Source organism: Lactuca serriola, chromosome 3 (genome assembly GCF_051521515.1).
Source record: "Lactuca serriola cultivar US96UC23 chromosome 3, Lser_US96UC23_V15, whole genome shotgun sequence".
Taxonomy (NCBI): Eukaryota; Viridiplantae; Streptophyta; class Magnoliopsida; order Asterales; family Asteraceae; genus Lactuca; species Lactuca serriola.
Genome location: NC_136410.1, coordinates 28,028,792 through 28,049,332, shown reverse-complemented (window position 1 = coordinate 28,049,332; position 20,541 = coordinate 28,028,792). Strand labels below are relative to the sequence as shown.

Here is a 20,541-nt window from a genome sequence, read left to right as displayed (position 1 = left end):
ACATGCTCCGGGCGTGTGTGTTAGACTTCGGGGGTAGTTGGGATGCGTACTTACCATTGGCAGAGTTTTCCTACAACAACAGCCATCATTCGAGCATTGGTATGCCACCTTTTGAGCTGTTGTATGGTAGGAGATGTCGAACCCCCATTTGCTGGGGAGAGGTGGGACAGAGAGTGATGGGCAGCACGGAGATCGTGCTCCAGACGACAGAGCAGATTCAGCAAGTGAGACAAAGGTTATTGACCGCCCAGAGCCGGCAGAAGAGTTATGCAGACAGGCGCCGATCCGAGCTTGAATTTCAGGTCAGCGACTTCGTTCTCCTGAAGGTCTCTCCTTGGAAAGGAGTGATTCGATTCAGGAAGAGGGACAAGTTGGGTCCCCGGTATATTGGGCCATTTCGTGTGAGTGCAAGGATAGGCCAGGTAGCCTATCGGTTGGAGTTGCTAGCGGAGTTGGGACAGATCCACGACACCTTTCATGTGTCGCAATTGAGGAAGTGCATAGCCGATGAGTCGGCGGTGGTTCCATTAGAGGATATTCAGGTGGATGCGAGCCTGAATTATGCGGAGAGACCAGTGGCTATCAGGGATCGGAAGATCAAGGTTCTGAGGAACAATGAGGTACCTCTGGTGTTGTTCCAATGGCAACACCGTAAGGGATCGGAAATGACTTGGGAGCCGGAACGTGAGATGCGGGAGCAGCATCCGGAACTATTTTCAGAATGAGACTTCGAGGGCGAAGTCTAATCCTAGCGGGGGAGAGTTGTAACAGCCCGGAATCTCAGGTATTATTAAATTATGTTTTTGGGGGTGATTTAAGAGGGGACTCGGCGAGCTGGAGCCTAGACTCGCCGAGTAGGATCGCAGACTTGGTCGCGGGTTCGCGACTGGACTCGACGAGTCCAGATATGGACTCGGCGAGTCGACGCTGTTCAACAGAAACCCTAACCGTTCGGTTTTGGATCGTATATAACGCCTCTTAGGCCGTCATTGTCCGTCTTTTGGTCGATTGAGAAGAACCCTAATCGTTGTGGACGTCTAGAGCAGGAGAGAAAGCTATTGGAACTTGGAGGAACTTGTTAGGCAAGAAGAAGAAGAATTTGGCCAAAGGAATATCAAAGAGGATCGAGTCCTGAGGTTTGGGGGACACAGAGAGTGCGTTTTCAGGTAATACTCGGACCATTTCTGTTATTGTGATGTGTATACGAATCTAGGGTTTATGAAACCCACTTAGTGATTAGATGGGTTATTATGTTATTACCCAGACGTTTATACCCCAGTAATAAGATGTTTAGAAGTCCAGAAAGTCCCATGATTGTATATCTCGGGACCATACGTAATTTAGGAAGCAGTTGCTCGCCTGCATGGCATGGACTCGCCGAGTTGTTCTTCAGACTCGGCGAGTAGCTTGAAGATTTACTGGGACTCGCCGAGTTGTTCTTCAGACTCGGCGAGTGGAGTCGGGGTGGCCCCGCGATTCTTCCAGGAGTAACTCGTCGGGTCGAGGAGGATACTCGACGAGTAGATAGGGAATCTCAGAGAGTTGGAGGACGTCTAGACTCGCCGAGTCGCCATGGCACTCGCCGAGTCCGGTCGAGTTGACCGTTGACCGTTGACCAGAGTTGACCTAAGTCTGACTTCTTAGGGATAGTCACACTTAGAAGATATAAGTGTTAATGAGATATGTGATGTTATAGGGAGGTTGTAGCTCGTCGGATTGTGCACGAGTCATTTCGGGATTTGCTAGCTTTCAGCTTTTACGAGGTGAGTCTTCTCACTATACTGTACCCGGAAGGGTTTGACTGTGTGACCGGAAGGTCGGATATGATATGTGATATGTATGCTATATGTGGTAAGTTATTTGTTATATGTGCTATGTATGTTATGGGCCGGAAGGCGATTATACTATGGGCCGGAAGGCGATATGTTGTGTGATGGACCGGAAGGTCGGCGTGGGTAGGACCGGAAGGTTTACCCAACAGGGACGGAAGTCCCCTGAGACACATGGACCGGAAGGTCGGGGCCTGGAAAGGCGTATGTGCGTAAGTTGTATATTGGGGAACTCACTAAGCATTTATGCTTACAGTTGTTGTGCATGTATTTCAGGTACTAGCGAGGACCGTGGGAAGACGCCGGCGTGATCGATACACACTGAAGAATGCTTTTATGATCTTGGGATTTTGATTATTTGTATTTGACAGAATACTTAAACTATTTATGTCTTGTTATGAATGGAAATAAATATATTTTTAAAATGAAAAATTTGTTTGAAAATTTGCGTTGTTACAATTTCCTTTTGCTAATTATCAAACTTCGTAATTATCATTCAATGATAATTCTAGATCCTCTAGATTCTTACCAAAATTGTCCAAGGCTTCTAGGAAGGTTCAAGAATGCATCTTCCTCAACTATTGAACAATTACGCTTTAACCCTTGTACTTTTAATTAATTCTATTAATCCTAATTAATTATTAGTTAAATATTACTATTTATAATTAATGTATTATTTTTATAATATATTAACAAATCATTTATTTAATTTCTAATTAATTTATTAACCATATAATAAATTAATAAATCAGTTTTTCTCTCTAAAATTTATTTATTTAATTACTAGGTTTGAGGGCAACCAAAAATGACTGTGCTACAATCAATTCAAGTTTTATATCAATTATAGTTATGAGCTTAAACACCCAATCTAAGAGCTCTAACACCAAATGGTGACAAATCAACCACAACAATTTTATAGTAAATAGAATACTACATCGTAGTATAAATTGACAATCTCTAAGATCAAACGTTAAGTCAAGTATTATGATAATGATTCAAAGAGAAAAAAGATAAAATTACACCAAGATTTTTATGTGGAAACCCAACTGGAAAAAACCATATGCCGAAAATCACTTTACTATATTGATTTACGTTAAAATGTTTTTGAAAAATAAGATGATGTATAACATGAAAGATAATCCTCTATTTTTAAGAGAGACTTGGCATTAAAATATGTATCAAAGCGAAAACTTAGGCATTAATTCTTCTTAATTAAGCAAGGCAAATAAACTATTCACTTAAGAAAAATGAGATCACTTCCTTATTAAGAAGAATACTTTTGGTGTCACGCTCTTTCAACATGGTATAGATGTAGTCATTCTACTACCGATGGATGCATGAATGTCAGACATCGTGCCTATTACAATGGAATATTGGGATCTCTTGTTTTTATTGTTACGATTTTCCAATTGTGGTTTTAGTCCTCTTTGGAGCTCCTTGTTAGTAAATAAACTCTTTGATTCTACCTAGGCTTCGGGATGTTGGGTGTGGGTCGATAAGAGTTGCCAAGGGATTCAACATTTTGGTGTTCGGACAAAATGATGCGACCGAACGTTCGCACAAAAAAAATACTTCACTTGTTTATCGGATAAAATTAAACGATTATTATGACTGAATATAAAATATACTTGACAGATGATTGCTATTTTGGGAATATTTTCTGAGTATTTTATTTTATTAAAAAATATAATTTAAAATATTTTATTATGTGTATTCGTTCTCCTTATAGTACGATTGGATCGCACAGTATCATTCATCCACATTGCACGTCGTATTGCAAGAACACGTGAGAACTTGCCTCCACGACTTTCTACGCGCACTGCGTACAAATACGCTAAAGCGTACCCATGCATCATTCATCGCACTCTCTCCTTTAAAACTTGTACGTTTCCTTTCCATAAATACCTCGATTTGAGAAATTTCAATCACAACTCCGTCAACGCAAACCCCTTTCGAATTCCACATATTTTCAAAACCCTCTCTCTATACATTTGTTGCAGTTTCCGGTGACTGTTCTTGTTAGTCGGCGTTTCTCCGTTGAACATTTCTGTTATCGAGGAAAACCCTCCGTTTCTCTTCTATCTGATATCTGATCTCATATCGAGCTTTTACAATGTCGGTAAGCATCAATCGTATCGAAATATTAATGTACCTGTTAATCTACGTTATTATCGACGATTTTGCTTGCTTATTTGCAGAGCTTAATCCATTATTTTAATTGATTTAGTGTAGATCTGTTTTTGTGAATTTGATTTTTTTTGAGCATTTGAAATGCTGTAGATTAGTCAAATACGAGTCAAGATGGTTGAGAACTGCAAATTTGAGTGTTGGCTGATTCAATAGATCTAAATTTTTACGAGACTAGATAATCAACAACGCATCTTTCAGTTTTCTTCGACTCTTTGGTGATTTTAATGTGTTACACATGTATTACTCGCTTTTCCTTTCTCAGAATAAATAACTACGGAAACTTAATGGTTGCAAATCGGTCCAAATCGCTATTGATGTATTTGCTTACCACAAGGATCAAATTTAACAGTTATGATTACGCATATTACATGTTATGATTGAGATGATTTATATGAACAGAGGCTTATCCATTTAAATACTGTTTAACAAGTCCAGTTTGATCTAGAAAAAACGGATGATATAGAATTATAGATGAAAAGTCTATGAAAATTGATCTAGAAAAGCATAATAGATCAGAGCATTGGAACATCTTGAACAAGCGTATAAGTATACTATACTGGATATGTGCTGGGAAATGTTTGTTTCTTTACTTGTTGTATGTGTAGCGATGTAACATCTTTCACCATTGATGCATCAGGTTAAATCTGTTAAAGTTAGCAATCTTTCACTAGGTGCTTCTGAGCGAGATGTAAGAGAGTTCTTCTCCTTTTCTGGAGATATTGTATATGTCGAGACAAAAAGGTTAGTAAACTAGATGGCTTTAAACTTCCCTTTTTCCCTTTCTTACAACTAACACCAATTCAATCCTCTGGTTGCAGTGATACCGAGCGATCCCAAATCGCATATGTCACCTTCACAGATTCTCAAGGAGCTGAAACCGCTGTTCTTCTTTCTGTAATTCACTTCTCTCTTTACACCTAATCAATGTTTATACATAACACACCTTCCACATGTGATTGATCCATTTGTGTTGTATGAATCAGGGTGCGACAATAGTCGATACAACTGTCACTGTAACTCTAGACCCAGAATACCAGCTTCCACCTGCTGCAACTGCTGCTTCTCCAGTAAGACTAATTTCACAACCTCTTTTCCACCAATAAAATATTTTTCACCCTTAGAGTCTTGGAAACTTTCTTGTAGCCATATGGAAGCAATGCTCCTGTTAGAACCGATTCTGCTCTACGAAAAGCCGAAGATGTTGTCACCAGCATGTTTGCAAAGGGTTTCGTATTGGGTAAAGATGCTGTTGGGAAAGCAAAAACCTTTGATGAGAAACACGGTTTGACTTCCACAGCATCTGCTAAAGTAGCCTCATTGGACAAGAAGATTGGGTTCACTGAGAAAGTGAATGTTGGGACTTCTATTGTGAGTGATAAAGTGAAAGAAGTTGATCAGAAGCTTCAGGTTTCTGAGAAGGCTAAATCAGCCTTCACAGCTGCTGAGAACACAGTAAGTAATGCTGGATCTGCTATAATGAAGAACAGGTATGTGTTTACTAGTGCTTCATGGGTAACTGGTGCTTTTAATAAAGTGGCAAAAGCTGCTGGGGAAGTAGGGCAGCAGACTAAAGAGAAAGTAGAAAAGGCTGAAGATGAGAAAAGAAAAAAAATGGTGGATGATTATGCAGAGGTTCATTTGTCTGAGTCACCAACTGCTCCGGATGTGAGTGAGCAGCAGCATCATCCTTCAAAGCCTGCACCTGTTACAGGTTTGGTTCTGTAGGTGCCCGTTTTATATATACATTTTTATTTTTATTTTTATTGGGGAATTGGATTTTGTATGGGAAAATCGTGTGTTTCACCCATTGTCGTGTGGTGATGATACAACTTTTACATCATTAGATTGTTGCGAGACTTCATTTTTATATCATCATTCGTCGTGAATTTGAATATATCTAAATTTGAAACAGTTGGTGGTTGAAGTTTTTTTTTTTAGTATTTAAAGGCCTTGGGTTTTTTTTTCCCCTTATATAAGGGTAAAGTGGCAAAATGCTTAATGATGGCTGTCTTTATGGGTAAAGTGGTTAAATGCTTAATGATGGTTGTCTTTGTTAAGGTGTGTTTGTTTTTTCAAAGTGAAAGTTTATAAAGTCTAAGATCACCTTGATAAGTTAGATGACAAATATAAAAGAACATAAAAAAAATATTTAAATATATGACTAAAAACCATGATAAATTTGGAAAACTATGGAAAAAAAACAATAAATGAATATAAAAATCTCTATTATAATAAATGAATAGTTTTAATCTTTTTTTGTCAAGTATCATTCTAATACAACTCTTCATTAATATTATATTATGTGTCAACTAGATATATTATGCAATTCATTTTAAAATTTAAATTTATATTTTGTAATTATATGTTAAATTTGAAGTTATAATAATTTTAAATTTTTGATATATTTCTTAATTAATAATTCATTTAAAACAACTTATTTAAAATAATTGATTAATAATTATAAATTTTTATTATAAAAATTTAATTAAATTTATAACCGAGTTTCCATGGATTATAAACTAGTATTTAAATATATAACTAAAAACCATGTTAAATTTGGAAAACTATGGAAAAAGCCTCACTACTTATCAAATTCAAAGGGTATCTACAAAACATTACATCAGAATAAGCTTAAAAAAAATTTAAGTTATTTTATACATACCAGCTGTATGATCATTTTATCTTTAAATTTTAACAAACAATTTTCAATATATTTATCAATTATAACATTACATCACAATAAGCTTAAAAAAAATTTTAAGTTATTTTATACATACCAGCTGTATGATCATTTTATCTTTAAATTTTAACAAACAATTTTCACTATATCTATCAATTATAACATGAGAGAAGTTGGGATGAAAAATAAGATGGGCAAATACTTAAAGGGTTGATGTGTTAATAAATTAAGCCATGTTATTTGGTTGAATCTTCTAAGTTATTATCTTTTGATTAAGTCAAAAGGAAGCGTCTATAAATGTCCAATTTACGTGTTGGACTCATTAAGCAAATTAAGTTAAAAGAAAATGCCCCTTGGTTGAGAGATTTTGGGTGAGTTTGTTTCTTTTAAGCAACTTTAGAGAAAGTGCTGTAACTGTGAGCGTGACTTTTGGGATAAACTTCTCTCATTCACATGAATTGCGAGTGGCTTTGATTTTGATGTGAGATCCCCTTTACTGGCACAATATCGTAACTCATAACATGTTCTCATCTTATCATATTGTGGAGCGAGCTTTACCATGTTATGGCAATTGCTTTAACCGACTACTTTTGTATTTGGATATAGTGATTTTGTAATTGTAATTTTAATGACTTAGAATAACAAAAAGAAATAGTTATCCCGAATGACAAAAGTATATTCTTAGGTTGTTAATTGCAATGTCTTAACTTTTTAAAACAAATATAATATTCTCTTTGATGGCAGGTTAAATGTTTATTCTAGTAATCACATCTTTTATAAACTAAAAAACATTGTAAAAATCTAATTATCAGGCTAGTGTTCGATTGGTCCAAGTTTGGCTTGTGAGTTTGTCCCGAGAGTTAAGACGCGGTCTAACTTTTATTGTGTAGGAAGACTTTGTACTTGTAGGTGATAAATGAGTTGAATAATGTGTCAAAATAGATTATTTATATATAATTTGGGTTGTGATGGGTTCATACTTCACCATAGGGTTAGGCATTGGTGGATACCCGATCAGAATGTGGGGTCTGCTGCCGAAATTGATATTCAAACAAGTTTTAAAAATTTCTAACACAATATTTAAGTATTTGTACAACTTTGTTTTCATATACCAAAAAAGATGTCTTGAACCAACAAACACATATGAAGAGTAAGCCAGATGCTAATTTAAGTGTATGAAACTATAGATACTTGAATTAGAGAAAAATAGCAGCCTTATATGGTGTACAATATGGCTTTTTTGTTTTCATGGGTTCAATAAACAAGAAGTAATAAAACTCTATCTAACATGACAATAGTGAAACAAAAGACAACTAAAAAGCCTGTAGGTGCTCGGTGAGATCAGTTCTTTGTACCTAGTTTTAAAACCGGTTCCACCACTATATAATATGACGTAAAATTGAATTAGAGATGTTTCTCTTTCTAGTATTTATCCTAAGCCGTTGTTTTCATAAGGGTTGGATCGTCAAAATGGTTGGCCTAAAAACGGTTGGATCGTTAAATCGTTAGACTTTGGATGTTGCTAATAAGACACCCTTTGAACACCCCATTGACCATTTTTTAAAATGTCAACCTATAATTAACTATTTATAATCAGTTTTTTCGGAAAACAATGCAATTTTAACCTATAAAAATATTTCAAAATTAAATTAAGATGTTTATATAGTAAAATGGGGTGTCTTTTTAGCCGACCTCTAGACTTTTGATCCACCACTTTTACCTTACGCCATTTTGTATACTCCACAATGTGCTTACCTCCAACTCAATATCACATCACGTTCACTATATTTTTATCTACCTTAAGAAATACTCCACGTCACAACTTTTATATAAATAAAATTGAAGAGGAATTAAAGAGAGAAAAAGACAAAGAGGAAGAGAGAGATTGTTGTGTCCATGGAGCTACTCACTTCACACCACAATAACGATGTCCTTACTCTTGTTTGGGATGGTGTTCATGATTGTCATATAATAAAGTTCATGATTGTCATATAATAAAGTTATCACTTCACATACATACTTAGTGACCTTATGGTTTGTAGAGTTTAATTTTTTTAACAAAATTTATTTTATAAATAATTATATTTGTTTTATTCGAGAAAAAAATCATCAAAATGCATAATTATTTTTCTATGCATATAGATAACCATATTAACCTATTTTAATATAGAAATTGGCACTTAAAATGATTTAAACTATAATATTTTTCTAGTTAAAAGTTGCACTTTTGTTGAAAAATGCATTAAAAGAAGTATATTATGACAACATGATAGTCTTCCAACCATAAAAGTTGTATTTTTATTGAAAACTGCATTAAAAAAATATTATGACAACATAATAGTCTTCCAACCATAACTCTAGCACAAAAATCAGAATTAAACTAACCTGATTCGAGGCTCCACAAAAAGATGACTCAATTGCCTATAAGTTTTATGTCTGCATTTTCCCCGATCTATAGCTACACGACCAATGTCTTTATCGTCTGATACTATGTTAATCTTTTGAACTTAACTCGAAAAGAAAACTCAATTGCCTATAACTCTTGTTTTTACGTTTTTTTCAATTTCTTATCATTTTCCCCAAAATTTAGCCAGATATTATTAAAAAAGTGTATTGTTTAGAAGAAAAAATGAATCTTTTGATGCATAGACGAATAATAGCAAATTATTGATGTATTGTTTTCGAATCATATTACTATAGTTCTAATAATAACTAAACAAATAATCACTACAACCATATATTAATATTCTAACGTACTTTTATTAGTATAATCTTCAATAATATTTGTCATTATTATTATTTTATTTTAATAACTTCAACTAAATAATGTATAATTATTTTAGCTTTTTGAAATACATTTAACATATAGTTTAAACAAAATGAAATATATGTGAACGATTACCGGTTTCTTGTCATTATTTAAGTCATTATTTAAGAAAAACCATTTTTTTTGTTATTTTTTATTTAAATAAATAAAAAATAATGGTTTCTTTCTTCGGAAGAATAAAGTGATATGTTAAAATTATAACTTACTTTTACTTATATAATCTTCAAAAATATTAATCATTAAAACAATTAGAATTAAATTAATAATATTAATCATTAAAACAATTAGAATAAAAAATTTAATCATTAAAACAATTAAAATAAAATGATATGGTTATCATTACGTAATATTAGGTATAGAACCATCTAAATTGACTTCATTTTGATTAAAAACACAATTTTTTTTCATTGTTAACTTCTTCTTATTGTTTTTGAACTCATATTATATTTTATTTTGGGATTCATCCCCCAACATCTATATATGGGTTTGGAGAATATGTGGGTGTTATGTACCTAATATTAGGTATACAACCATCAAAAACTACATAATTTTAACAAAATTCAATAAAATATCTTTACCATATTTATTGTATCATCTTTTAAAGCTTATGTTAGGCTTTGTATATATTTTTTATGGAGTTTTATAAGTTTAATTATGCACCAGAAACCGTGTATAAGAATATTTTACCAACTACATGTAGTTCGATAAATTGAAATTTATTACAAAGAAGTATAGTGAAAGATTGAAATTGTTCGTTAAAAACCCGAATAAACCTCTTCCTATAATCCATAAAAAAAACAATGCAAGTATATATAGGGTATGTACCGGAGGAAGTTATGAATCTTCTACTATAGATCTAATAAAAAAGCACATTCGAAATATATAGATGTTAGGGGATGAATTCCAAAATAAAAAAATAATATGAGTTCAAAAGCAATAGGAAGAAGTTAACAATGAAAGAAAGTTATGTTTTTTAATCAAAATGAAGTAAGTTTAGATGGTTCTATATCTAATAGCTATATATTCATTTTCCCATATATATATATATATATATATATATATATATATATATATATATATATATATATATATATATATATATATATAAAGAGTTTTAACAAAATGATATATAATTCTTTTAGCTATTTAAAATACATTTAACAAAATAAAATATATAAACGATTGCTGGTTCTTTTTATCCAGTAAATAATTACCAGTTTATTTATTGTCAAAAGTAAATGGTTTTTTCATATGTTTCGGGATTTACTGTGATTTCCATTCCAACAAAATCCAAAACACAACCAAATATACCCGATGACAATCAAATTCTGATTTGAGTTTTTAGTTGAAGAAATTTGTCAAAAAAAATCTCAATATTCTCTAAAAAGTTACACTTTAGTCTTAATATTTTTTTTGAACATAAAAGTGCTGGTTATGTCATGCTTGCTTAAGTTTAAAAAAAATCATTTTTTTAAATAAGGAATGCCGTATTATTGTGTTTTTATAAATAATCGTATTTTTATATTTTAAAAAAAAAAGAAATTTAAAGACTAAAATGTGAAAATAACAGACTTATAATTTCCTTTAGTTCAATCCGTCGATATTTTGGTTATTCCTGATTTGGGTTTTCGTCAAACTCCGAGAGCATTTGGTCTTCAACGAATACAAGAGGAACGTTTTGCAGAAGGGCATGATCTGAGCATTCAACAAAAGCCCTAATTTATATTTGTCGATAATCGAGTAAGTTTCTGTTATTTACTCCTCTATTTTCCGTTAGTGTCTAGAGTCATAATGTCTCTGTCTCCTGTTATGTAATGAAAATAGTTCATCACTTGATTATTATTGGCTATAATATTTCCTGATCGATTCCTAAAATGTTATGTAAAGTTGTTGGGATTGTTTAAAGAGGAATTTAGTTACAAGTTAGTATCAGTACTTCAATAACAATGAAAAGTTCATCAATCGTTTAGATGGATTGAATTCCATCGCTCGATTATTATTCAACCTAATTTCGTGATAATCTCATTGTTCTTGTTATCATCATCATCTTCATCCTGATCAACCTACTTAACCATTCGGTCATTTTTTATTTCATCTCAAATCATGTCAAATTATGCTAATTCGTCTTCTTCAGATCCTTCATTCGATCATTAGCCATGAGTATTGCACTCTATGTTAGGAACAAGTTAAGCTTCATTAATTGCGGATCTGTTAGACCTACATCCATATCTCCTTTGTTTGACCTTTGGCAACGATGTAATGACATGGTTATCTCATAGATTTCAAAAGCTTTGTTTTGTCCAGAGACATTGGTGAAAGTGTTTTGTATATTGAAACATCATAGGAGCTTTGGTCTAGCAAATGGAGCAAAGCTTCATCAATTTGAAGCAATTAGTTGGTTTTCTTCATACAAACGTTCATGAAATCATATTTTGTGATATTTATCCTCAAGCGAAATATCTTCCTCATAGCCATAACTCATATATTTTTTTTAACTCATTCACCATTGATATATGTGGATCTTATTGAATTTCCACATACAATGGGTTTAATTACTTCCTCACCATCGTGGATGATTTTAGTCAAAACCACTTTGACTCATCTTTTATCTACAAACATCAATGCTTTTCCTGATATTCAAGGCTTTATTGAGATTGTTAATACTTAACGTTTACAGAAATGGTTGTAGGATAGGATTTACAGTAAAACTACTACAAAAGTAGAAATGGAATTGGCAGACAGGGCAGTTGGGTTCATTTTAGCAAGCATCAGTGTGACTGTTTTCACGTATTACTCCTTTTGGGTGATTGTATTGGTTAGTTTTTGCTCAAATTTGTTAATTTCTTCATTTTCTTTAATTACTTCAAATTTAAAATTACCATATGATTTTAAGATCTTACTTATTATTATATTATGGGTCTTTCAGCCTTTTGTAGACTCGGATCACTTTGTACACAGTTACTTCTTACCCCAAGAGTATGCAATCCTGCTACCTGTTTATGCTGGTGTCTCTCTCATTTGCTTCTTATCTGTCTTTATTGGATATGTCATGCTTAAATCCAACTCCAAGAAGAAGAAAGCCTAGTTCAAGTTTTGCGATCTAGTCTTATTTTTCTAGTTTTGCAGAGGAAATATGACATGTTTTGGAAAAATATAAATATATGTGTGATCTCACTAAATACTAACTGTAATTTCTATTCATTTCTTTAGACGACGCATTCACTTTGCCAAAAGCATTTCAGTTTTAATTTGAAATTCAATGTTATAACATTGTTTTATGTTACAAACAGATACAAAGGGAAATATTGAAACACAATTGTTATCGGAAAAATGGCAACTAAAAGTAATTTGGAATCTTATACATGACTGAGTTAGACCGGTTTCCTAGGGCAATTCTTGAATGATAATGATGAAGAAGGCTTTCGTGATTCATTTCAACCAACCATATTTTTGTAATGCATACCAAAAGAATTATTCACAATGGTATAAGTATAATTCAAGCTAAATGCAACACAAGACCATCTTGTTCATCATGATGCAACAAAATCAACGTAAAGGAGGAGATTTCCCCTTGCTCCATGTTTTGTAATGCATACCAAAAGAAATGTTCAATAAGAACGCAACGATGGCATGTATTTGTTTGGGTTAGCCGGAGAGATCACTGAATTCGTTGGTTGAAACCCATGGGATACCTTGAAATTAATCACTTCTACCTTGTTTGTATTAAAGTGGGTTTAATCTTCGTGACACTTGTGATACCACTTGTTTAAATGAAAGGAAAATTTTCTAACCTGACGGGGAATTGTTGGAATTGACGTGGGATGAGAAGGTTGGAAGTCGTTCATTCCTTTGACCCATATGCGTGGAAAAAGAAACCAATTTTAGGTTTATATACAACTTTTTCTCCTTACCACATGCGACAAAATGGTGGGGGCTAAAAGAGGGTGCAACCCACATGTGCCTTTTGACGTGGCTGTTTATGGAAATACGCAAGGTTCGTGACGTGTTGTATGCACATTTAGCACTTTAGAGTGAAAACCGTAGTTCCGAAGTCGTCAAAGTGTGACTATGGTTTGTCAATTCTTTGGCATGGTCATGTGTTGTGTTCTGGTTGGGCTGATGTTACATGTCTCCCCACTGCTCTCTCTCTCTCTCTCTCTCTCTCTCTCTCTCTCTCTCTCTCTCTCTCTCTCTCTCTCTCTCTCTCTCTCTCTCTCTCTCTCATTGCTATCGGAACCAATGAATTTTGTACATTAAAATCTAGGTTTTACACTTACACTTGCAACAAATAAGCAACATACAAACTTTGAGGACAAGATTCCAAATTCATAATGATCATATTGGTGGAAAATCCTCAACAATGTTGGTTTTAATTAATATTGCATAATATTTAAATTTGTCCGATAACGATACAATTCTATTTCTACTGTTTCTTATTAGTAAAATCTAGATGGGTAAATTATTTTGGAGATAGAGTTGTTTTTTATTTTCATTTATAACATTTAATATAAAAATTGTTTATTATTATTATTATTTGATTAACAATTAACTTTTCAAGATTAATTAATAGTTTCAAAACATCATTCAATTAAGAATGACAATTTTTCAACAAGAAGCGACACACAAAATGCCCCGTTTATTATACGGGTCATGTTTGGTTTGCCAGATACATTCATGACATAAATAATTATGTCAGTATAATTGAACATTGATAGACAGGTCATGTATGCGTGAAGGAGACACGGGTTAAGGTTGAAGTACATGACATGAATTATTATATGCGTTAGTGGTACACACCTTTTTCAAAATACAACTTGCTTGTATTAATATTTTGATTCCCTATCTACTATGATATTTGTAAAAACTAAAAAGCATCTGGCACACACCTTTTTCATATAAAACATTACAAAAACTGTAAGCGAATAGATCAGTACTCTTTTATATCAAAAAGACAGACGGGTAAATCCATGCATGATGGGGAAAGGGAATCTAACATTAATTTGGTTCCAAAAGTAGCTATATATGAATGAATGATGCTTATTAGCAACAAAACAAAACAATGCAAGCAAGGAATTCGAGCCAAACATGAACAGATTATTTGAATGTGCCCCATCATATCATCGACTTCACCAGATCTATCTTCATCTCTGCACATGTTTCTTAGTTCTTAATTATCCACGATAAGTGACCTATACTCATGAAACAAACAACCATGAAACATATTCACAATGCATGCTTTATAATGTGTATCATCATGTATGAAAGTTGAAGAGACTTTAATCACCGATATGGAGATTCTAGCCCCTTTGTCAATAAGCTACAACGATCATCTGACAACCAATTACAAAACAAAACCATTCAGTTCTATATATATATATATTTTACTCATTAAGTTCACTTTTTAATTTCTTTTGTCTTCGATTTCTCTATAAGGGGATATATCTTTGGGTTGAGAAACATACAAGTTACAAATCATTCATGTTTATAAATTGATACAAAACAATTCAGATGCTCATAACTCAAACCCTTCGACCTTGGGACTACTAATCTGACCTCATTGTTGATAACAAATCTGAACACAAGATGAAGAAAACAACACCTACCCAACAGACAGAAAATTTTACCTGAAAAGGAAAATAAGGGAAACCCATGGCCGGAATGATGATGTTTCAGGAAAAAGAATTATCAAAAGCGGCTGAAGTGATTGCCCGAGAGAACTCCTGGAAGTTGATCCGTCCATCGCCGTCAGTGTCCGCCTCTTTGATCATCCCCGTCAACTCCTCCGCCGTCAACGCATGTCCCAGCTTTGCCATAGAGTGAGCCAGCTCTGCTGCCGTGATATACCCGTTGCCGTCGCGATCAAACATCTTAAACAACTGCTTCATTTGGTCGTCTGTGTAGGGAGACTTGGCCGGAAGAAGCTCCGGCGCCACCAGCGCTACGAACTCCGAGAACTCCACCAAACCGTTGCTGTTGGTATCGGCTTTCTGTATTAATGCATCGAGCTGGTCAGGGCTTGGTGTAAGACCTAAAGATCGTAACAACGAACCCAATTCGAGTTGTGTGAGGCTGCCGTCGTTGTTTCTGTCAAACGATCGGAATATTTCCCGGAGCTCTCCCAGTTGTTCGTCGTCCAGTTTCACGGCCTCCTTGTCACTGCTCATTTCCGTCGTGTTTGAAAAACAATCTAAAATTTCATGGCAAACAGATCTATACAGATTACAGATGATGAAGGTGGATATAGGGATTCGAAGAAAGAATTGATCCAACAAACATTCCACGAAGCGATTACGATTACTCAGATGAGATGAGTCTGTATCTGGCTATCTGCATTGGATTTTGGAATTTGGAATTTGGAATTGGTAGTTAACCTCTCCATATTTAATGGATCGATTGAATTGTGGACACGACCATTGGTTGACGTATTTTTATTAAACAAATTCAATTTTTAATAATAATAATAATAAGTCTGTTGATTTAGTTATAAATTTTAAATTTTTGTTGGAACTATTAAAAAAAAAAGTTATTAGCAAAGACAAAGCGGCGGCAATCGCGTGAAGCCGGGCACGTCTTTTTGGCCTTTCAACCGCTTTCTGAAAAATTAAAAGTTTCCACAACAAGGGTAGGATGGTTGCGATCCTCTGCATCACCTATGCTATAATACATCTGCCACCTCTTACCAATGAGATGATGCCACATCAAATTTTGATTGTTAATCAACCTTTGACTTTATAATTTATTGAGTTATATCCAAAACTCAAGAGACTTGAAGAGTCTTGGTACTTGGTACAGTGTATATACCCACTTAATAAAAAAGGATCCAAAAAGATCATTTAATTTAATTAACAAATAACAAACGTCTATGTTTGATGCTAATTTGACTTTTAAAAAAAATATATAAGTCGTAGTAGGTAGCATGTTAACATCTGTGGGAATCACCTCACAATAGTTTAACCCAGACTCCTGCCCAAATTTGGTTGCCGTCCTAGTGACTAAAGAGACTTCGAGTTGAGGTCCACACGCTCTTTTGAAATTACAAATCATCCTTGGAATAATGTCTATGAAATTACAAAATCACCCTCGTGAATATTGACTTCCAATCACTTTGAGTGTTTGACCCCCTAATCATATGATTTTTAAGTGCCCAAATCCATTTCATGCAACTTTTGTGGACTTTCATTCTCATTCATACGATGTGATGACAACTCATTTTACGGAGATGATATATGTATATATGTTTTGTTCTAGAATCTATATTGTGATTCTTTTTCCAAATATTTTAATTAGAAAATTTGACACATAAAGATGTTATACAAGGCAAAATGAGTTTACATATAGCAAAAGAGCTTGAAGTAATTCACCGTTAAAAAGTAATATACAACACAATTTACATATGAAAGTAAATAAACCTATTACACCTTTCAACAACATCCATACTTATTTTCATCTCTATCGAATAAATATATATATATCAATTTTTTATAAGCTTTGAAAACCTCCTCCTTAGATTCATTCATAAAAGCTTCAATTTCTGCAACAATTACGCCCTGAATCTCTCGTGGGTAAGGTTATAGCTTTAAGCATATGTAAAAATTAAAAACAATGGGGATTAAGTTTAATCTAATACCTGATAATTAATCCAAAAGAGGACTTCCTTCTTTAGCAAGAACAAAGAGTCCACCATCACCTCTGGAAATCCTTAAATCCTTGTCCAAGTATGTGGTTAAAAGCCAGGATTTTGTTCTTTCACCTGGGATTTGAATCTTAAGAGGAGCTTGACCTGAAATGGCACCCGCTAAACTTGCCACAGCCTCTTGCAAAGGGTTCAGAGATTGCTGTACAGCTGACAAATTTATATTTTGACCAAAAATGTCAACACTTTCCGGAAGGCTTACATTTGACTTTATCTTTGGAGGCTGAAAGCTCCCTTCCTTAAATTCTACCTAAAAAGATCATGAAATATTATAGATTTAACTTAAATTTCAACAAAGAGTAAATTTGTCATTTTCAATGCATGAAGCAACATATTGAAAATAACTACATTTGTATTGTAAAAAAAAAAAAAGGTACCTGGATTCTTGAGGGACTTCTGATTTCGAAGTTTGCAGATGCAGTGGAGGTGAAAGTAGCAAAAGGGGTAGAGAATGTGATGGAATTATCAATGGTAAGGGTGGTGGTAGAGATTTGTTGACAAATCTTGTCAACCTTCAACAATGGAGTTGAGCCCACAGCCAGAAGTGGTAGTAGCTCAGAAAATGCAGTGTACCTGTTAATTGTTATGTGTTATCACACAAACAGAATATGTTTCAGAACACAACAAGGGCAGAATGGGAAATTTAAGAAATTATGAGGAAAATGGTTGGAGAAAGAAGTAAACATGCTTACTAAAAATAAATAATTAATTGATGATTGGACAGCCTCTTGTAAACAAGGTTAAGTGAAGCAAGTGAAGTAAGAAGAAATAGGTAAATGGGGAAGGAACTTGAATTACATGGAGAGAATTCTAAACGAAATAAGCATACATCATTTGAGAATTTACTTAGATGTCTATGTCTAATTCTAATAAACAATAGGCAGCCATCTTTTGCATTTTCTCACAATAAGCTACCAACTGTCCTTACTTCTTTGCTTTACACTCATAGTCCATAATTTCTAATACAACAGTTCTAGTTTTTGGTTATCTCAAAATATAAGTGCAGCGTAGACCTTTCTTGGATTTAATTGACAAGTGATGGATTGAGAGATCGATAAAGCCAGAGCTGATGCATTCTAATCCGCAAAATCACAGCAATTGCAACAAAACACAATATCAAAAAGATGATACGAACGAAGGGTTTCAGTGTGCTTACAGCAAATTCCAGTTACCATCAAGAAGCTCCACAGCATCCGTAGGCGCCGGCGTCGGATTAATCGCTTCTAATTGAGTCACCAACTCCATAATCTCCGCCCGTTCCTCTGTCGACGCACGGAATCCGAGACCAGTCCCGTAAACACTGTCAACCAAACACCTCTTCAGCTCTTCAATTTTACCATTATCCTCAGCTGCAGTCACTTCCACAGTTTGACTGCCGTTACCGGCAACAACAATTTCTTCCTCCGGTTGCTGTGTAGCACCGGTTCCCCACTCGTCTTCATTTTGGGGAGGATCTGAGGTTGACAATCTCGTCGGTGGTTCATTTTCCGGCTCAGATTTCTCTCCCCATTCGTCTGTGACCGTGGGTAACTGCGACCCGTCTGATTCTTCGTCGTCGTTGACAGTCTGGTCAGTGGCGTTCCATTCAGGGGTTGTTGGGGGATTGTTTGAGGAGAACCGAATGAATGCCGATTTGATTCTTCTTTGGCGGATTGAAAAAGATAGAGATATAGGGGGAGAGTAGTGGAGCATGGAAGAAGTAGCCGTGGTGGTGGTGGCCGAGTTCTCGAAGAGAAGTGATGGGTTGTGGGAGAAGAGGAGAGACATTGTTGTTTCTGGTTCTGGTGAGCGTGGGTCTCCCGTTCCATGTTATTCATTTATTTATCTCATATTAAAGATTTTTTTTTTCGAGAAAATGACAAAAATAGTCATTTATTGTCATTTTCATTAATGATATTACAAAAATAGTCAAAAAAAATTGAAATTACAAAATTAGCCAACGATTTCGCAGATGGAGAAATGAGCTTCTCATCTGCGAAAGTACAAGCACCTAAATCACAGTTGTGCTTTAGGTACTTGTACTTTCGCAGGTGGTTTTAATTTTTTTTTTTTTAATATTTTTGTTGTATATATAGGGGTAATTTCGCAGATGGAATAGGTCCATTTGCGATTTACTCTCACTCTATCTGCGAAATCGTGGTATTTTTTGTATTATTTATTATTATTTTTTTAAGTTTGACTATGAAATGAATTGGTTTGACTACGAAATCATGTTGCTATATAAAAAGTTTTGTAGAAAAAATATCATTTTGGTTGTTATTTGTTTAGGAACTCTCTCTACAATTTGCTCAAAAAATGATTGAATATTTGGTTTGTCTTGTAACCGGTGGGAGATGACAAGTTAATGGAACTAATCTGGAATACATATGTCCACAGGGAGGTATTTCTGAACTTGCTTTGATATTTTCTGAGTATATTAGTTATAGTGATTTTGTATCTTTGGTAAGAAGCAAAATTGGTTTGTTAGACAAATATAGAATTAGTCTTCGTTTCCACCATCCTGAATTAAATTATTATATAGTTATAGTTGAAGACATGGATGTTAGAATGTTGATAAACGTAATCAAATGTAGTGGAGGAAGGGCTGTGAAAGTGTTTGTGGTGGTTGATGAAGTTGAGGAGGTTAATGGGGGTGGTGAAATTGGAAACCAGCTTGTTGGTAATTTATGCAGTTATAAAGGGAGCAACAATCCGATAGGTACTTTCAATACTCCTAGTGTACCTCAGTTTCATAGTGTTGCTGAAAATGTTAATGTTAGTTATTCACCTATTCACTATGTGGATCCCGAGAATTACAAGTCTGTTGGTGATGATGATGTTGGTACATATCTTAATCATGTGGGTGGTCGTTGTGATGATGTTGCCGAACAAGAAGTTAAACTTATGAATAGACGTGTGGTAGATAAAACTAAAAAGAAAAAAAATCAAGTCAAAAAAATGAAAAAAATCATGTTTACGGGCATTATGTTGATGTTGGTGATGTATGTTTAGATATAACCGAGCTACAAAGCAATTCCGATAGAGATGAGTTGGGTGATGAAGTTAAAGCTAAGTTTCCCGATAACCTTTTTCACGGTATGCCCCCTGTACCAGCACGGTCAGTTGATATTAATGAAGATATCCCAACACAGATGGTAGACATGAATCTTCAAAAGATTCAATGTGAGAGTATATTTAAGAACAAAGAACTTTTAAAGCGATGTATTGGTAAAAAATGTCTTCGAGAAGGTTTCCAGACGAGGACAAGTAGATCCACCAAATCAATGTATGAAGCTGTGTGTGTTTCGAAAAATTGTTCTTGGTTACTAAGAGCAAAAGCAAT

At 34.3% G+C, this 20,541-nt stretch overlaps 4 protein-coding genes and 1 long non-coding RNA gene across 10 annotated transcripts; 3 read left to right on the top strand and 2 right to left on the bottom strand.

Annotated features, from left to right (window-relative positions):
• Window positions 1-661: 661 nt before the first annotated feature.
• LOC145094315 (uncharacterized) lies at window positions 662-1,949 on the top strand. Its single transcript, XR_013703281.1, has 3 exons — window positions 662-784; window positions 1,047-1,166; window positions 1,697-1,949. It is a non-coding gene; the product is annotated as an uncharacterized LOC145094315 (long non-coding RNA).
• A 1,809-nt stretch (window positions 1,950-3,758) lies between these two features.
• Window positions 3,759-5,930, top strand: LOC145091740 (binding partner of ACD11 1-like). Its single transcript, XM_079029529.1, has 5 exons — window positions 3,759-3,948; window positions 4,657-4,760; window positions 4,838-4,913; window positions 5,003-5,086; window positions 5,163-5,930. Exons 1-5 carry the CDS (start codon window positions 3,943-3,945, stop codon window positions 5,742-5,744), a joined length of 852 nt encoding a protein of 283 aa, XP_078885655.1. The 5' UTR covers window positions 3,759-3,942; the 3' UTR covers window positions 5,745-5,930.
• A 5,189-nt stretch (window positions 5,931-11,119) lies between these two features.
• DPMS2 (dolichol phosphate-mannose biosynthesis regulatory protein-like protein) lies at window positions 11,120-12,759 on the top strand. Of its 3 annotated transcripts, none has more exons than XM_079029528.1 (3): window positions 11,120-11,266; window positions 12,221-12,341; window positions 12,453-12,759. In XM_079029528.1, exons 2-3 carry the CDS (start codon window positions 12,252-12,254, stop codon window positions 12,609-12,611), a joined length of 249 nt encoding a protein of 82 aa, XP_078885654.1. In that variant the 5' UTR covers window positions 11,120-11,266; window positions 12,221-12,251; the 3' UTR covers window positions 12,612-12,759. The 3 variants fall into 3 exon arrangements, with proteins under 3 accessions (XP_078885654.1, XP_078885652.1, XP_078885653.1); XM_079029526.1 differs by having other exon boundaries at window positions 12,216-12,341; XM_079029527.1 differs by having other exon boundaries at window positions 12,204-12,341.
• Window positions 12,760-14,441: 1,682 nt separating this feature from the next.
• On the bottom strand, window positions 14,442-15,924 carry LOC145091738 (putative calcium-binding protein CML11). 4 transcript variants are annotated; one of them, XR_013702263.1, is made up of 3 exons: window positions 15,151-15,924; window positions 14,811-14,856; window positions 14,442-14,715 (listed from the first exon to the last, which is right to left on the bottom strand). XR_013702263.1 is itself a non-coding variant. In XM_079029524.1 (2 exons), the coding sequence occupies exon 1, from the start codon at window positions 15,688-15,690 to the stop codon at window positions 15,196-15,198; it is 495 nt and encodes a 164-aa protein (XP_078885650.1). In that variant the 5' UTR covers window positions 15,691-15,924; the 3' UTR covers window positions 14,442-14,715; window positions 15,151-15,195. The 4 variants fall into 4 exon arrangements, 3 of the variants coding, with proteins under 3 accessions (XP_078885650.1, XP_078885651.1, XP_078885649.1); XM_079029524.1 differs by lacking the exon at window positions 14,811-14,856; XM_079029525.1 differs by lacking the exon at window positions 14,811-14,856 and having other exon boundaries at window positions 14,442-14,673.
• Window positions 15,925-16,834: 910 nt separating this feature from the next.
• Window positions 16,835-19,020, bottom strand: LOC145091737 (Plastid-lipid associated protein PAP / fibrillin family protein). Its single transcript, XM_079029522.1, has 4 exons — window positions 18,376-19,020; window positions 17,597-17,792; window positions 17,154-17,469; window positions 16,835-17,073 (listed from the first exon to the last, which is right to left on the bottom strand). The coding sequence occupies exons 1-3, from the start codon at window positions 18,984-18,986 to the stop codon at window positions 17,161-17,163; spliced, it is 1,116 nt and encodes a 371-aa protein (XP_078885648.1). The 5' UTR covers window positions 18,987-19,020; the 3' UTR covers window positions 16,835-17,073; window positions 17,154-17,160.
• Window positions 19,021-20,541: the final 1,521 nt, after the last annotated feature.

What these genes read in the sequence shown, in the direction of transcription:
- LOC145091740 (XM_079029529.1), top strand. An exon ending in GTATATGTCGAGACAAAAAG is followed by an intron (nt 4,761 to 4,837) that starts GTTAGTAAACTA and finishes CTCTGGTTGCAG; the next exon opens with TGATACCGAGCGATCCCAAA. An exon ending in CTGCAACTGCTGCTTCTCCA is followed by an intron (nt 5,087 to 5,162) that starts GTAAGACTAATT and finishes ACTTTCTTGTAG; the next exon opens with CCATATGGAAGCAATGCTCC.
- LOC145091738 (XM_079029524.1), bottom strand. Translation starts at nt 15,690, where the DNA reads ATGAGCAGTGACAAGGAGGCCGTGAAACTGGACGACGAACAACTGGGA.
- LOC145091737 (XM_079029522.1), bottom strand. Translation starts at nt 18,986, where the DNA reads ATGTCTCTCCTCTTCTCCCACAACCCATCACTTCTCTTCGAGAACTCG. An exon ending in GATGGTAACTGGAATTTGCT is followed by an intron (nt 17,793 to 18,375) that starts GTAAGCACACTG and finishes AACAATTAACAG; the next exon opens with GTACACTGCATTTTCTGAGC. An exon ending in GAAGTCCCTCAAGAATCCAG is followed by an intron (nt 17,470 to 17,596) that starts GTACCTTTTTTT and finishes TGATCTTTTTAG; the next exon opens with GTAGAATTTAAGGAAGGGAG.
- DPMS2 (XM_079029528.1), top strand. Translation starts at nt 12,252, where the DNA reads ATGGAATTGGCAGACAGGGCAGTTGGGTTCATTTTAGCAAGCATCAGT. An exon ending in CCTTTTGGGTGATTGTATTG is followed by an intron (nt 12,342 to 12,452) that starts GTTAGTTTTTGC and finishes TGGGTCTTTCAG; the next exon opens with CCTTTTGTAGACTCGGATCA.